Genomic DNA, 17,566 nt, shown 5'->3' on the forward strand with positions numbered 1-17,566 from the left:
TCTTATTACAGTGGAAATTGGTTTAATTAAATCAATTCATGCTCACTCCACTCTAACATTTCCTTTCTATTATTTTATTGTTGCTTAGCTTGTGGTTGAGTGTGATGTCACAAGCATTGTTTGAAATTCAAGAGTGAAAGAATAATAATAGCCTATCTTCCTTCCTTCCTTCCTTCCTTCCTTCCTTCCTTCCTTCCTTCCTTCCTTCCTTCCTTCCTTCCTTCCTTCCTTCCTTCCTTCCTTCTTTCTTCTCTCTCTTCCTTCCTTCATTAATAGATGTTTTCTCCTGTGATCCAAACAGTGCACTGGGAATTTCCTTGTGTAGCAGTACATTAGATTTGAGAGAGGAATGCATGGAGACCAATTCGAAGGTAGATACATAGATAGTAAGAACTACACAATGTATCTTGGTTGAATGATTGCCCAGGATCACACACAGTAATTGCTTACATGAATTGGAAGTTGCTTTTGAGACCATCTACTCCAATCCCTCTCATTTAACAGATAAAGAAATGGAGTATCTTATGTTTTGAGCTTTGATGGTTGCATTTCATGTATATTACTCCTCATAAGTCTACAAGGGTGGCATTATCATTATTTCCACTTTGCAGCATAGGAAAATGAGGCTAAAACTACATGTGATTTGCCCTGGGGTCACCCAGTTATTAAGGTATCCAAGGCAAGATTTGAACCCAGGCGTAGTGACTCCAAGTCTAGCATTCCATGCTGTCCCTCCCATAGTTGGAAGTTGAATCTGAGTCTTGGGACTCCTAAACCTTGCACTCTTTCCACTATAGCATTCATCATTCCTGCCCTCAAGAAATTCCTCCTCTAGCAGGGGAGATAAAGCATACACATATAAAAAAGTTGAATAATCAAGGCAATAAGATTAAGTGTTAAAATTCATCACAAAATAAATATGATAGGATTTCAGAACAAAAAGAGATCATGGCCTGTTACTGTTTTTGTTATATATGATAAATATAAGCCATAGAACCACCAAAGTATTAGCTTGTAATATTTTAAGCCCTTAACATGTATTCTGTCTTTGATGATGGGAGAATTCCACAGTGCAGGTGCAGCAAATATTAAATGCATCAGACTGCTAAGAAGACTATTCAGACGATCAGGTCACCACCATTTCCTTACTCTCCTTGAAAAATACCCAAAGGGTCTCAGACAAATGTCCAACCATCCAATGAGGCAGTCTAATAATCCTCTGTCCAGAAATGAAGACAAAGATTTTGCCTGAAGCTGTAAATGTAACTGTGGTCAGTTCTTTTCTGTCTTAATATCTAATGTGGTTATTTTAATTTATTGCTGCCTTGCTATATTATCTAAAGAATTTATCAGTAAACGGAGTCTTCCTTAATGTAGAACTCTGAGTGTGCTTTTAAATTCCACATGATGAATTATCTTGAAGTTCTCTAACCTAATATTGCCAAGGCTTATGTAGGGCATCCTCAGAAATAAGAGTCTTCATCAGAAATAATAAACTGTTTCAATTGCAATTTCATTAAAGAATCTCTGATGAGGAAGGGAGTATTATGTCATGGAGCATTCAGGCAACTAGATTTAAGGCTCCTGGGTCAGACCTGTTTTTAATCTGGCTTCAGCTTTTTCTGAATTTTTTCACAGTGACAAAGAAGGAAATAGAACATACTGTAGCTTAAAGGGGTTAAGGGGATTGACAGCAGCTGGTCAAAAATCAAAGAGTTGAAGGATTCTGTAGTTCCTTAGACTCCCCCACCCAAATGATCTAAGGATCATTTTCTTGTGGCTTTCCCTCATTCTCATAAGATGAGAGAGGTAAGCCACTGGAATAACAGATATTAACTAGTTGATCTCCCTCACTTCCTTGCGTTTTAGTGTTACTTTCTTATACAGCCTCACACAAAAGGTAATAGACTTAAGATGGAGGATCAGACATATATTTTTGGACAAGGTCAATACGGTAATTTGTTTTGTATGACTGCATATTAGTAGGGGGGTTGGAGGTAGAGAAATGAATTAATTGAAAACCTAATCAATTAATTTAAAAAATAGTGTCATGGAAAAAACATTGGTCTTGTCAAAAGAACTGAGGTTTATTTCTGGCACTCTCTGACTTTGAGATCCTTGTCCAATCATTTGGTTTCTCTGTGCCTCTTTCAATTTCCTTATAAAATGGGAACGATAATATTACTGGTTAATGTGAGGAAAGGGCTTCATAAAACTAAAACTGCTACCTAAATATATATATATTTATATATAAATATATTGCAACTTTTTTCCTCCACTGTGAAATCAGCATGTCTTTAAAGGCTTTGTGGGTGTGAGGAAGCACCCCCATAGTCAATGTTCAGTTATGTTGGTCATCTGCTAGTGGTCATTAGGTAGTTCTATGCTATACTAGTCCTTTTATCTAGATTGTTCATTGACTTAATTAATAAACATTTATTAAACACCTACTATGTGTCAGGCACTGTGCTGAGCTTAGCATATTTACCTGGATCTAAGTGAATACTAAAACGATTTAGACTTACAGGTTCATGGAGTAATACCATATTGCACTAAATGTCTTCAATTTGAAGGATACACTTCTTAGAGCTATTAAATCATGCACTAATATGACTCAATCTATTATTTGGGTATATATAAGGGGATTTTCCAGCCTTGGAATATTAATTTCTTGGCTAACATCAGCCATCAGAACCCATGATGAATGTTCTTACAATGAATACCAAATTAACCCTAACTAATTAGATGTTTTTATAAGTTATTAATGGGGTGTCATTTTGGTCTGATCCTCTCCACGTATTCATGAAAGAACATACTTGTCCTGGAAACAGATCAATTTGCCTCCCTTATTTGGATTTGTCAACTTCAGCGAAATGTTCCCCCAGACCCTTTGTTCATGGTAGACAGAGTGAGTTAAATGCCCTTGAAAAATGATTTGATGTATGAGGAGTGAGCAGTCTTTCCTCCCCCCACCCAATCCATTGCTTGTATTTGGAGGGAAGAATTTGTTGGCTGGCTACAGGCAACTTATTCATGGGCAGACTGGTTGATGGACAGCGTTAAGAGCAAAAGATACATAGCTTCCTAATAAGGGACTATTCCTTGCATTTAAAAGACAGCTTATGGGAAGATATCAAGGAAGAAGAATTGCTTATGCCATCATATTGATGCTAATAACATTTGTTGAATGATACAAAGAGAAAAGCATTAAGCGTCAAGCAATGAACTCAAAGTATTTTAAGGCATGCTCATTTAAGAGTTCACATATGACTTCTACCTGAATAAAATCCATTCCTCAAGGAGGAGCAAAGATTTGTATTAGACAAAATAGGACTCAACTGGAAGGGGGAGGGAAAACCAGCTCCTGGGTCCTAGGGACATTGGTTTTGAATCTTGCTTGATTCTTCTTTGAAAAGCAACCCAAACTCATCCCCTGACTCCCACACAAGAATTTCACAGGGCACAACAGTCACTGTTCTAGTGTTTGACATTCTAGGGAAGGCTAGACTCCCAAATTTGAGCTCCCTAAAAATGAGATCTATCCCAAAGAGGAATGGAATGCCTTAAGGGGTAATAGTTTCCCCCTCATTGAAGATCTTCAGGTAGAGGTTAGATAACCCCTTGTTGGACATGTTACAGTGGTGACTTTTTTCAGCTGTGGGATGGATTAGATGACTGCAAAGAGTACTTCCCAAACTCTGTGTCTATATATTCCAAATATTGTTGCCCTCACCACTATCACTAAATCACCTTCACTCTCACGATTGTCCTTAGGCTGGTACCAGGCTGGCTAAAATCTGGTAGGCCCTCCCTGTTCTTGCTCCTGACACAGGACATTGCCACAGAAAGAGTTCATAGCTTCCTCTGGCTCTGTTATGCCACTCCAACCCCCAGTCTAGCCCCAGACTGAATTCTGGCTTTTGTGGCACTTTTTACCTTATACTCGAATGTAAATGTATATCACTAGTCGCATCTATCTTCTGTTTTCTGTCCCCTCTGTTCCTTTTGCCCAAGCATTTTGGCTTTTCAGAAACAACATCTCCATCATTACCCTATGTGGAATTGTCAGTATTTTCACCCCAAATCTCACAGTGACACTCAGTTTTTATATTGTCTGCTCTTTTTCTTTATCCAAAGGTTGCTCTTTAGTTTAAATATAACTTTTAATCTTACTTATTCTCATCTTACAAGATGAGGAAATTGCAACTCAATGTAACTATATTGACAGCTGAGAAGTGTCAGGGCCAAGATTCAGATCTAGGTGTTCAGACTTCAAGTCTATCGCTATTTCCACTTAAACGAGGCTTTTCTGAACCAGAAAACTGACTCCAAAGAAACATGATTAAGTATCACCTCAGAAATATGAGACCCATACAGTTGCTAACAACAAGGGGAAATATCAAAGTAGGTCCCATCGCTCTTTGGCTAGAAAATTACTGGACAGAAAAAGAAATCCAGCATCCAAGTAAATAAATGTTTTTACACTTTATAGAAATCCTGTGGGAAGGATTTCCGCTAAGTCACTGGTAAGATAAGTGAGTGTGAGTGTGTGAGTGTGTGTGTGTGTGTGTGTGTGTGTGTGTGTGTGTGTGTGTGTGTGTACACATGCATATGGGAGGGGTGGAGGGTGGACTTCAAAACCACTTTCAGTAGGATTGTTTCATTGATTATAGACAATCAACATCTGTACCTCTTAATATAACCACCCAGTCAAACTAAAATAAGTTCCTTCAGGTTACTTACTCTGATACCTGAATGATCTGAACATCCCTTCAAGAGATAATATCAGATAACAAGGGTGTGAAAAGTCACTGATGCAGAAGGAAGGCTGTGATGCCTGAAACAAACAACTCTTTGCTGTATCTCCAGTCTAACCACAAGTTCAGGACCAGAGAGGATCAAGAATGATTACATGATTGAGTTAGTCCCAGAAACAAGAATCTGGACTCTAGGCTGTCAGTTCTGCCCTTCTGCCTGGACTTGAATTGGTCTGACAGATATGACTTCGAGTAAGTAAGGGATGGCTAATTAGGGGAGTTGTGCTTGTCAGGTTCTGTTAGCTCCAGGCGACATCACTTTATTGTGATTCTCAGATAGAAAAGTCTTCCTTAGGAAAAAAAGAAAGCAATGATATGAACAACTAAACTTAGCACTCAAGATTCCAACATCCCTCTTGGATGGAATCTGTTGTAGCTAGGAAACTAAGCAAGAATGATGGGAAGATAGCTGGCATCCTACTGCAATTGAAATAGTGGCAGTGACAACTTCTAGTTGTGAGGTATCAAAGACCCAGAGAGAGGAAACTTAAAGAGGCAGGACAAGTAAAGGAAAAACAGATGCTAAAACCAAGTTATTCTAAAATATGGTTGCAAGACTAAAACAAATTTGCTGCTCTTAAAGGAAACTTCAACTGATCTAATAACTTAAAATAACAAAATGGTGTGGAGCTTTATCACATCTTTTTAAATAAATGGGATTGATGCTTTCATTTTTATATCACAGTCTTTTTTAGATCCATATCCAACTGGGACATATCAAAAGTTTGAGAGATAATTTCTGGGTAATTAATCATTTATTAAATAAAACTAGTGAACAATTAATAAAAGGATGCTCATTTGGTTGTCTCTCATAAACCAAGATGGATCATGCAAGTCTCTTGATACTTACATGCCCTTGAAAGAGTGGGTGTTCCCAACAGGTGGCAATTGGTTAACAATTAATGAGAAGAATGAATATTATAATGAGAGATAGACCTATTCTAATGTCACTCTTACTCTGAGACTACCCCTGGCCCCAGACAATCTAGACAAAGCATCTACCGCAACCCCAAGTCTGAGTAAAACACAATGGGCTTCCCCACTGGGGTGGGGTCTGAACAAGATTGTAAACAAGGTTAATCCAATATCATTATTAGCAAGGTCCTTCAGATGCTGGCTGAATGATCTATAAGGGGCTGATTTCTGAATGAGAAAATAGGAAGGTAAAAAATGCCGGTCCTAATTCAATAATTGATTATTAATAAACGATAGAAATAATCTTTTTTCTCACATCCTACCAGTGAGTCTTCTCTTGTTAAGCAAAAATGAATGACACAAAGGCCAAAACTGGCAAGGCTATTCGATCTTGCACAGTCAGAGCTCACTATCTATCTAAGAAAAGGTGCATTTCCCCTAATCATTCTTTGCAACCAGCAGGAGTCATTACAATGGGTTCTTATTTACATTCACTGGGCATAGTTTTGCTTTCTTCATTCTGCTTCTATTCAGTGAAAACTTCCTATGTTTCCTACAATTCCTCACATTCATAATTTCTTACTGAGCAATAATATTCCATTATATTTATGTATGACAGTTTTTTCATCCATTCTCCACTATGTTAACAAATTTTTGTTACCACAAAATGTTCTACAATGAATATTTTACATAGATATAGGCATAGTGAATAAAGCATGAGACCTGGAATGAGGAAGACCTGAATTCAAATCCAGCCTTAAACACATACAGCCTATGTCACCCTGAGCGAGATACTTGATCTTTCTGTGCCTTGGTTTCCTCCTTTGGAAAAGGGGGTTAATCACAACATCAGCCTCCCATGGTTTGTTGTAAGGATCAAATGAAATGATACTTGCCAAACACTTAGCTACGTAAGTGCTAGTAACTATTATTATTAAAGAACTCTTCTTCCTGTCTTTGACTTCCTTAGTCATATTTCCAGCAATGAAATTTCTGTCATATGAACAGCATGACATGTTATATCTTCTTAATAACTACTGGGTACACAAAACTAGTACATTTCCTACCACAGAATCTAAGACTTGGAAAGAAACATAGTGTCATAGAACTGACAGATAAAATTCCTTTATTTCAGCTCCTACATGGTGGCAATCCCCCAAAAGCAGAAACCAAACTAGCAATATCCAGGACAAGCACCACAACACAGGCCTTCGCATAAAAATTTTAAGCCGAATTCTGTTGGGATGCCTTATCCCGTAAATAGTTTGCTTTGCATATATTTGTTTGCATATTCTCTCCCCTATTAGATTATAATCTCCTTGAGGGCCGGGAATGTCTTGTATTCCTGGTGCTTAGCACCATGCCTGACATGTAATAGGTGATTAATAAATGTTTTTTGATTGATTGGGAAGAGATTTTGGACCACCTTTAGGAGGCCATCAAAGCTGCCAATGGGGAAACAGGAGACAGGCAGGGGATGTTCTCATCTGGGGTGTAAGTATGGACTGTCATCTATCTGGTTGATTCCCATTTTATCTAAAAGTTCTTGGTACACAAGGTCTATGCTCAGTTGTTGCCATATGCTGGAAGATTACAGGTACTGTCAGTAGTTTCTAAATTTTGGAGCCTGGAGAAAAGCTCTGGTTGCCATGCTCCCTCTCCTCAGAGATAGTTCTGACAAAAAACAGTCATCTAGCCTCTGCCTGAAGACTTCTGATTGACAGCTTAGTTACGTCCTCATGAGATAGCACCTTCCATTCCTGGACAGCTTTAATTGTTAGGAATCTATGTGTTATATTATAACTTTCATTCAATGGTTTAACTCTGCCCTCTGGGGATCAGCAAAAATAAAATCGAATCCCTCTTTCATAGGAGGACCCTTCAAAATATTTGAAGACATCATCATCCTTCTTGAAGTATGTTCTTCTTCAGAGTAAACATCAGTTTTTTCAATTAATTTATTTCAATTCAATAATAGCTCAGTTGAATACCTCATACCTATCAGATTGACTAATATGATAAAAAAGAAAAATGATGGATATTGGAGAGGATATGGGAAAACTGGGATACTAATACATTATTGATGGAACTATGAGCTGACCCAACGAGAGCAATTTGGAATTATGCCCAAAGGGCTTTAAAACTGTGCATATATCCCTTGATCCAGCAATACCACTGCTAGATCTATATCTCAAAGACATAAAAAAAGGAAAAGGACCTATTTGTATAAAGATATTTATAGCAACTTTTTTTTTAGTGGCTAAGAATTGGAAATTGAATGGATGCCCATCAATTGGGGAATGGCTAAACAAATTGTGGTATATGATAGAAATGGAATGTTATCATGCTATAAGAAATGACGAGTGGGATAATTTCAGGAAACCTGGAAAGACTTACATGAATTGATGCAAAGTGAAGTGAGCAGAACCAGGATAAACATACCCAATAACAACAATGTTGTTTGATGAAGAATTGTAAATGACTTAACTATTCTCAGCAATACAAGGATCCAAGATAAGCCCAAAGGACTAATGATGAAACATACTATCCACCTTAAGAGAAAGAACTGATATTGTTTAAATATGGACTGAAGCATGCTACTTTCACTTTCTTTTATTCTTTTTCTTTTGAGTCTTCTTGTACAAAATGACTAATATTGAAAGGTTTTACATGATTGTACATATATGATATATGATTGTTTACTATCTATGGGAAGGGGAAGGATAGGAGGAAGAGAGGTGGGGGTTGAAATAGAATTTGGAACCTAAAACATAAAAAAGAACCCAAATGTTAAAATGTTTTATCATGTAATTGGAGGAAAAATAAAAAAAAATATTTACAAAAATAATAGCTCAGTTGATCAATGATCTAATTTATGCAAGTAATCTCTTATCAGTTCAAATCATGGCCTATCCATGCCCTCCTATCTCTGGTTCTTGTTGTCCAAGTCCTCTTATAAATCCTCGATAGAAGTCTACCTAGATAGTCTTCTCTGGGTCTTATAAAGTATACTGATATAGTACCCAAGGAATTCATCTGTTATCCCTCAATCTCATTTGATGGGTTGACCTGCCTCCTGAACTAAAATTCTGCCTTAATAGCTATGTACCATGGGGCAAGTCATTTTAACCTCTCTGAGCTTGAGTTTTCTTATCTTGTAAAATGAGATCCCTGAAAGGTCTCTTCTAGCTCTATGATCCTACAACTGACTGCTTGTTGACTAGGCATCAGTCATAACTGAGATAGGAAGACTGGGGTTTGGGCTTATAACATCAACATTTAGGGAGTCCTGACAGCATTTACACTCCCTTCAGTAGCAAAGAAAGAACTCAGCTTGGCATTTGTTTAACAAGGATAATTAACTTTAAAAGGAAGCTGCCAGGAGGCATGCATCCCTCCTCCCTGCCTTCCCAATGGCCATATATGCATGAGTTGAGCTCCTCCCAAACTCCTCCCAGTTCTACCCAACCCCTCCCCCCTCCCCCATGGATTTTTGTTCTAAAATGTTGATTGGACAGTATATTTTACATTACCTTCCTCAGTCACTAAAATTGCTAATGAAGGTTATAGCCTACAGCCTCAAGGCACCAAAATGGCACCAGTGACCTAGGAAGGACCTCACAAAAGGAGGGGTCGGAATACAAACGTCACTTATTTCCCAAAGTTGCCAAGGACTGGCCCTTAGCAAGACTAGTAGAATGGACCAACTAACCCAATTCAATGGACTGTCTGATGGCCATCCTACAAATTGTTGATTCAAATCTACAATTCCTACCCTACCTTCAAACTTATAAAGCCATTTGGTTACTGAAGGTGGTTAAACCATACTGACTTAAACCCAAAGAATCAATCTTTGCAGTACTAGGGGAATGTTAAACAGTGCAGTTGACAACCCACATTTCTTTTAAAGGATTGCACTTGGGAAAAACAAAAAACAAAATTACTCCACATCTGCTATCTTTTTATAATAAAAAACAAACAACTTTACACCTTCAAATATTTCACACTTCAGCAAAGAAATGATCATAAGACCAAGTAAAACCATTTCTATTTTGACACTCTTGGCCACCTACACTGCTTTAAGTTTATTGTATTTTTAAAGCTTCGTTTTACTTCAAAAGAAATATATCACATTGTTTGAGCATTGCTTTCATTTTTAAACTAAAACAATACAATAAAAGCCAAGAGCGATAAAATTCCCCCAAAGAAATCACTATCTTCTATGGTCCATCTTAGCTTTGATAGTTGTTAAAGAGGTAAAAACTTCAGCTCAGAAATTTTTCTCTTCCTCCAATGTACACTGATAACTTGAATTGCTACAGCATTTTCTGATGAAGAAAGAACCTTTTACTGGGACCCAGGAAAATGAAATGATTTTCCTAAGGTGATATAGGTAGTAAGGCTCAGAGGAGAGAACCTGTATTCTTATCCTCATTTTACAGATGAGGTAAATGAAATCTAGCAAGTCAAAGCAACTTGCCCATGAGTACATAAGAGAGATGGCAGCAGATAAAAGGAAAAAGCTCAGGTGGAAAAGGCAGGGCAAAAAGGACTAATTGAAGGACACCAACGATAACCTTAGCTGATTTTACTCAAGGTTGACCTTAAAACAAGGGAAGATGTTAGCCCACCATGAGTCTCTTCTGCGTTGTGACTTTAAACATATATGCTGGTCACTACAAACAAACAGTCCTTTGAAGTTCTTTTTAGTTTTATGATTCTGGGGTGACAATCCAATGTTTATCATGAGATTCATCTTTTAGAGAATGGGTGGTTCCTGAAGATTTCACAGGAATTGTTATAGTTGTGACCCCCTGATCTGCTATCTGCTAGAACACAGTCTGAAGTGACTTGGGGCTGAGTGGGAAGGTATGGGGAGCATCAAGCTCTCCATCAAATGCCTGCTACCCTGTCATTCCATTGCCTGAAGCCAATCATCACTTTTGGACAAGATCTTCCTCTAACTTATTTTCCTAATGCTGACTTGACTTTTGAAAAGCTGCCCAAGAACTCATACAATATTTTTCCTGCCTAGTCCTTGAATCTGATAACTCACACACTGATGGATTTCCAGCTTTGATTTGTGGGCTGTAGTGGCCATCCACTTTGGTCCAACCTTTTCCTGTTCTGTTGACTTTCTCACATACCCTGAGCTGATCCTCATCCCTGCTAATCACATCTGCTAATTCCTCAGTTTCCTCATGTGTAAAATAACCTGGAGAAGGGAATGGCAAATCACTCTAGTACCTCTGCCAAGAAAACCCCAAACAGGATCATGAAGAGTTGAAAATGACTGAACAACAAAAAAGATGGGCACTGTGTGAATATGGGGGCCAAATAAATACTCTGAAAATCATTATTCTCTTAATGATTCAGAAGAGATCAGAAGGGTCAAATTTATTGTATTATAAGGCACAGTGAGTGACATAGTGAAAAGAGAGCTGGCCTCAAATTCAAGAAGATCTGCATTCAAGTCTTGTATCAGACATATTTGGGCTGTGTGACCCTGGCAAGTAGCCTAACCTCTCAGTGCTCTAGGTAACCCCCTAAGATTCTAAGTTATAGATAAGGTGCTGATGGCCACTGACAGACGGAGGGCTCATAGCAATGAAATCACAGGTCCAGACTGTATCCCTACTCTTCTTTTGTTATTGTCAAAGAAGTTAACATGTCTAAAGACTAGGTTATATTTCAGTTTCCTACACATAATTCCAGTAATACTATAGGATGCAGTGGTATAACAGGTTACAAGTTACATGAGGAGAGAGTTCAATGGAGGATGTCAGTCAATAAATATTTATGATGCACAGGAACTAAGTACTTATTAATCACTTATTAATCTGTCAGACACTGTTAAGTGATGGATAAGATGAAGATGTGGATTGAAAGAGTAAGGACTGATCCAGGGGGCATTGGGGAAGTCTGTTCCTCCTCAAAATATCCCCTCCTGCTTTAGGACTCAATAAATTCTACCTTTAGATATTAATTCCCTTGAACCTTAAAGGATTTTAGGTATTCAATAGCCATCTACTAAAGCATAAATATTTGTATGAGGAATAGAGCCCCAGGAGGACTGATTAACTCTTGCCTGGCCTAGCTGTGTTGATGGATGGATATTTCTGACTCAATCCCACTCAGTTCTTTTTTCTCTGTGACATGATGTGATTGCTGCAATTTCCAAATACTTGTCTCTGATTCCCAAGCTTGTGGGGTGGTTGGATTGCAGTAAGAACTAAAATGGCTTCTTGACATATACAAATCCCCTGCTTCTCTGAAATGATCTTAGAATATGGGGTTTATTCAGTATTAGAGGAAAGGGGATAATATTAAATAAGACAATTTAATTCCCAAACATACTTGACAGCCTACCTAACATGTCCTCATCAGTAAGCCTTTCAGAAATGATCAATTTTGTGCTATTTCAGGAACAGAAAGCTTGAAAAATTCAGTTTATTTGATCAGTTTTTAAAGGGGCAGGAGCATAGAATGGTGATGGAATATTACAAAGGTGTTGCCATCCGTTCATCAGACTCTGAGTTTTGCAAGATCAGCAATATTTCTTGGGATGGAATCATAGTATGAAACAGGACTTCCAAAGAAGTCTGAGCCTGGAAGATGATCTATTATAGTCTCACTGATAAGAATTCATCCTGTCACAAACCTGCTTCCTTGGTAGGCATGAGTTCCTGGGAACGTACCAGAACTCTCCTGACTCTTAGTTCCAGCCTTTCTATTTTTGCATGCTTAATGTTGGCATGACTGCACCAATCTCTATCTGTCACTCCTTAAACCAATTCTTTCTGATGCCTGTGAACTGATATTCCATCATCTCTTTTAAGTAGCCCATTCTACTGGATGCCCATTTCAATGAAGTCTATATTGAATGGTTATATAGACAGACATTTGACACCATGATCAGACTGTCTTTCTTTCTTTTCTCACTAATTAATAATCAATTTATTAGGTTAGACAATAATCAATAAATTGACCAATTCAATTGAGATCTCATAAAAAAATCCTTCAAGTCAGCCAACCCTACCCTATGATCTTGTTTATTCATCTTTTTAACTATAGGTCCCTTACTGGAAATGAAGTTCATCCAAGATATCAGTAACCTTGAGAATTACAGCAATTATTACTAGTGAATCCTTCTTTAAGCAGTCTTACATATAAAGGGGAAAAGATCACAGAATGATTACCTATATTACAAAATAATTTGTTTCATTTTATAAAGAGTCCTTATAAGGTTTTTATAAATATTTCAATACATGTGTGCATTTATTATGAAGGTTGGTTGTAGGAAAGGTTTAGATTTGTGGTCTTTGTTAGCATAGGGAACTTCTAGCATGAAAATTCTTTTCACCAATACCCATATATATTTATTTGTTTTCTTGTACTGTCTGGGGGCACTGAGAGATTCAGTGACTCGCTTTGGGCACAAATCTCTGTTAGAAGCAGGACTTGAGCCCGAGTCTCCTTGACACCAAGGTTGGCCCTCTATTTCATATGGTACACTGTCAATCGTGCTTAAAATAAATTTACTTAAAAATTACTTATTAGTGATTTAATAAACTGATTGTGTAAAGTGAGGTGAACTTACAATGCAAGAATAGTATTTTTCCTGAATCGGTAGAAGGAACCTCCAAATCTGTCATTAAATCCTTCCCCAACTCCCACAGGAACCCACCAGACCCAAATGTCCTCATCTGACTTGATTTGTTTGCTTACCAGCTGTTGACCTTTAGGGCCCCAACCTGCATACTGGAGCTTTGCATTGCTCACTTCTGGAGGATCCAAGCTTTGAGGATCTCTGAAAAGAAACACATGGAGTAAATCAGTGGGGCTCAAGGATTTTACACTCTTAGACTTCATTCTTTAGCCAGTCCACAGAGTCCTTTCTCTTCCCTGTGCATCAATTATCAAGAGTTCTCGCTGATTAGTACACAAGATATCTCACTCCATCTCCATTACAATTCCTTGCATGTGAAAAATGTACAAAAAAAAACCCAGAAAGAAATCCATCCCTGTCTAGCTCAAATGGTAAATATTCATCAAAAGAAAAAAGAAAGCAAGCAAGAAGAGCACACTGATCAATTTTTAAAGTATTCAGAACAGTCAAGATTAAAAATTGAAGCGTATAGAAACACCCCTAAGTCCACAATACCTCCTCCCCATCTCTGACATTCCACACAAAGACTCCTAAATACAATGCAAGGTCAATTTAACTTCCTTATATAATGTGCTTTAGTTAAGTCTTTTTTAATTCTAAATCCATAATCCAGGAGTAAGAGGGGGCTGTACATATTGATATCATTTAACATGGAAGTGTGGTGGGTGAAAGACAAAATAACTGAGGAACAAAGGTTCAAGCTTCTGAGCATATTAATTTATTAAGCAAAGCCTGCCAATTGCATAACCAATCAGAATGAGGCCTCTTCAGCTTTGGCACTGAATCTTGAATACAGGGAGAGAAAGATTTTTATGCATTAAAAGATAACAACAGCCTATAAACTATGATACAAAATTAGGTAGTCTGATTTCTAATTGGAGGAAAGATTTGGGAGAAGAGTAAAAAGGTACAATTCCCTGAAATAAGAAAAAGAGGTGTCCCACTCCTACCCAAGTGTCTCTATTCAAACAAGGAAACAGTAACTAATTGACCAGTATGGGGTCAGTGTTCAGATGAGACTTATGGGGTTGCTTGAGATGCATAATTGTGAAAAAACTGTTAGCATCAGTCTTTGGATCTGACGGAGTTTCTGGTCAGCATAATCTAGGTCTTTAAGTTACGGGTCTCTAAGCAACAGGTAGAGGTGGTCCAGTTTCCCAGCAGAGCTAGGTTCAAACAATGCAATACAATTTTCTCATAATTTACACAATTGAATAAATTTTTTTTTACAAGACAGAAATTGGATTAGACCCATAATTGAATAGAACTGAGCTACCTCCAGATCTGAGTCAAAAGATGGGGTCAATGTGGTTCACTCAATTCCCACAATTCCCTTAGAGGCATCCTGCTTCAGGGAGAAGACATCCTTCATTCTCCTGTCATAAAAGTGGCAACAGCCTTTTCAATTGGCTGTATAGCCGAAACAGGCTCCATATTTAAGACTATGAGATGAGAACAGTCATATTTTAATTTCTATATGTCTAGAAAGGTTAGTACAGGTCCTGTTCAATCAGAAGCTTGGGTGTCATGAACTGAGTGGGAGAAATAGCTATTATTCCAAGGTGTGCAAAAAGCAGTATCTCCAACATGATTCTCCCCTATAATAAATATTACATCTCTGTCTAGAACGGGGGTGGGGGAACCTATGTGGCCTTCTAGGTTCTTGCATACCCTTTGAATGAGTCTAAGTTTTATAGAACAAATCTTATTTATTATTATTATTAAGGGAATTTGTTCTGTGAAGTTTGGATTCAAAGGGCTGCACTTGAGGACTTGGAGGTCCACATGTGGTCTTGAGGCCACAGGTTCCCCACCCCTCATCTAGAACCTGCTTTTTTTTGTATCCCTACTACTCAGCATAGTGCTGGCCACATAGTAGGTACTTATTAAAAGCTTTCTGCAAAGTATCCAATAACAATAATACTGCAAAAACAAATGACTCTGCAAAATATAAGGACTATGATCAATTCAATGACCATTAATGATTCCAGAGGACTGATGATGAAACAAACTATTCATTACAGAGAGGTGACTTATTTAGGGTGCAGAATGAAGCACATATCTCTTTTGTATATAGCTATTAAGGGAATTTATTTTGCATGACTATAAATTTTTTTATAAGAAATTTGTTTTTATTTTCTTTCTTAGAAATAAGTTGGGAGTGGGAAGGAGAGAACATAGATTTCTTTTCATTTTTTTTAAATAGGGGCACTGCAAATATGAAATGTTACATTTATTTTCAGATGATGTCACTGTGTTATTACTTTTACTTAACTGATTTACTCTGTCACAAGAAACCTCTCAAAAAGTAGCAGTAATCTGCAAATGTTTGTAATATTAAAACAAAATACATCAATATAACTTAAAATGTTTCTTGACCTGAAATGGCTTTCCAAGTGTTAAGGCTATTGACTAGACTAGAGACTGGAGATATGCATTTATTGAAGGCATTTAGGTTGAATTATGGGAGATGCTAAATGGAAAGTACTCATTAACATTCTTCCATTATTAGTTAAGAATAGTGGTTTGTGAAAGAAAATGTATTTTAGGAGAAGTGAGCTGGGAAGGGCATTCTAGATACTATATATGGTTCAGGAAAAATAGAACAGATCATTTTAGGAACAGAAGGAAATGAAAAAAGTGTAAATAGTCCAGAGTACCCTGGTGACAGATGTTGAAGAGGTGAAGATCCTGGTCTTTCTCTGCAGTACATTGGTCAGCATGGGACACATTAAGGTGAAGAGAATGGTATGATCAAAATAACACAATGAAATCAAGTAGGTAGTACTAGAGATGAAGAGGTTCAGTAAAAATAGTTTAACGGTCAAGTGTAATATTGTGAAAAGGTCAATAAACTGGAAATTAGGATTTATAAGCTTAGATCTGCCACTAACTTACTATATAACCTTAGGTATGTCTTTCTGGGCTTCAATAATCAGTCAATATGCATTCATTAAGCAGCTACTATACCAGAGGGCAGCTAGGTGTTACAGTGGATAGAGTGTCAGGTCTAGAGTCAGGAAAACTCATCTTCCCAAGTTAAAATCTAGCCTCAAACATTTACTAGCTCTGTGACTGTGGGCAAGTTACTTAACCGTTTGCCTCAGTTTCTTCACCTGCAAAATAAGCTGGAGAAGGAAATGGTAAACCACTCTAGTATCTTTGTCAAGAAAACCCCAAATGGGATACAAAGAGTCAAACAAAACTGGAAATGACTGAACAATAAATCCCAGATATTGGGGGTAAAAACACAAAAGTGAGAAGGTGGAGCCAAGTAAAGGCAGGGACTCACCTGAGTTCTCCCCTGCAAATACCTTTTAAAAATGATTCTAAACAAATTCTAGAGCAGCAGAACCCAAAAAAGATGGAGTGAAACATTTCCAGCCCAAGACAACTTGGCAGGAAAGGTCTGTTGCACTTGAAAGAAAGTTGAGCACAGTCTATCACAGGCTGTGCCAACACAGCTCTGGTCACAGCAAAGCAGGAACAGGCTTCAGGAGTGGTGTTAGTTGTGGCAGTTGCTTCCAGAGCTCTCAGCCCTCAGATGGTAAGGGGATTGAACAACTGGTCAGAAGGTGATCACAAGGGTCTTTTCACTAGCACTGAGGCAGGACTGTTGCTTTACCCATACTCAGATCTGGGTCTCAGTCCTAGGTGGAAGTCCCAGGGCAAAGAGGAGCACTAGCATAGTAGAGCTTGTAGCCACAGTGGAGGGGGGACCCTCCTTACAGTACCAGGGCAGAAATGAGTGCATGTGGTTGCTCACACACCAGAGCAGAAGCCAGGAGAATAGTAAACACCTCTCCTTAGAATATATCACCTTATAAGAGCTGAAAGCTTATTGGTTCCCTAGAAGTATCTTTGAACAAAACCACAGCATAAAACCTTTGAAGCTTGGCACAATGCATCATCCACCTTGGAAGCAGAGCCCTACTTCAACAAAGACTTAAACGGCAAGTAACAGGCTAGGGAAATGAGCAAGCAGCAGAAAAAAAAAAAACTCTAACTATAGAAAGTTACTATGGGGACAAGGAAGATCAAAACATACACTTAGAAGACAATAAAGTCAAAGCTCCTACATCCAAAGCCTCCAAGAAAAAATACGAATTGGTCTCAGGCCATGAAGAGGTCAAAAAGGATTTTGAAAATCAAGTAAGAGATGAAG

General features: G+C 37.9%; 1 protein-coding gene across 3 annotated transcripts in view; it reads right to left on the reverse strand.

Annotated features, from left to right (window-relative positions):
* DPP6 (dipeptidyl peptidase like 6) overlaps positions 1-17,566 on the reverse strand; it is a 1,325,443-nt gene that overhangs the window by 259,808 nt on the left and 1,048,069 nt on the right. For all 3 annotated transcript variants that reach the window (XM_072652136.1, XM_072652135.1, XM_072652137.1), the window contains exon 7: positions 13,461-13,542. In XM_072652136.1, the coding sequence (XP_072508237.1) occupies positions 13,461-13,542 (82 nt within the window). The remainder of the gene's footprint in view (positions 1-13,460; positions 13,543-17,566) is intronic.

This window comes from Notamacropus eugenii, chromosome 3 (genome assembly GCF_028372415.1).
Source record: "Notamacropus eugenii isolate mMacEug1 chromosome 3, mMacEug1.pri_v2, whole genome shotgun sequence".
NCBI lineage: Eukaryota > Metazoa > Chordata > Mammalia > Diprotodontia > Macropodidae > Notamacropus > Notamacropus eugenii.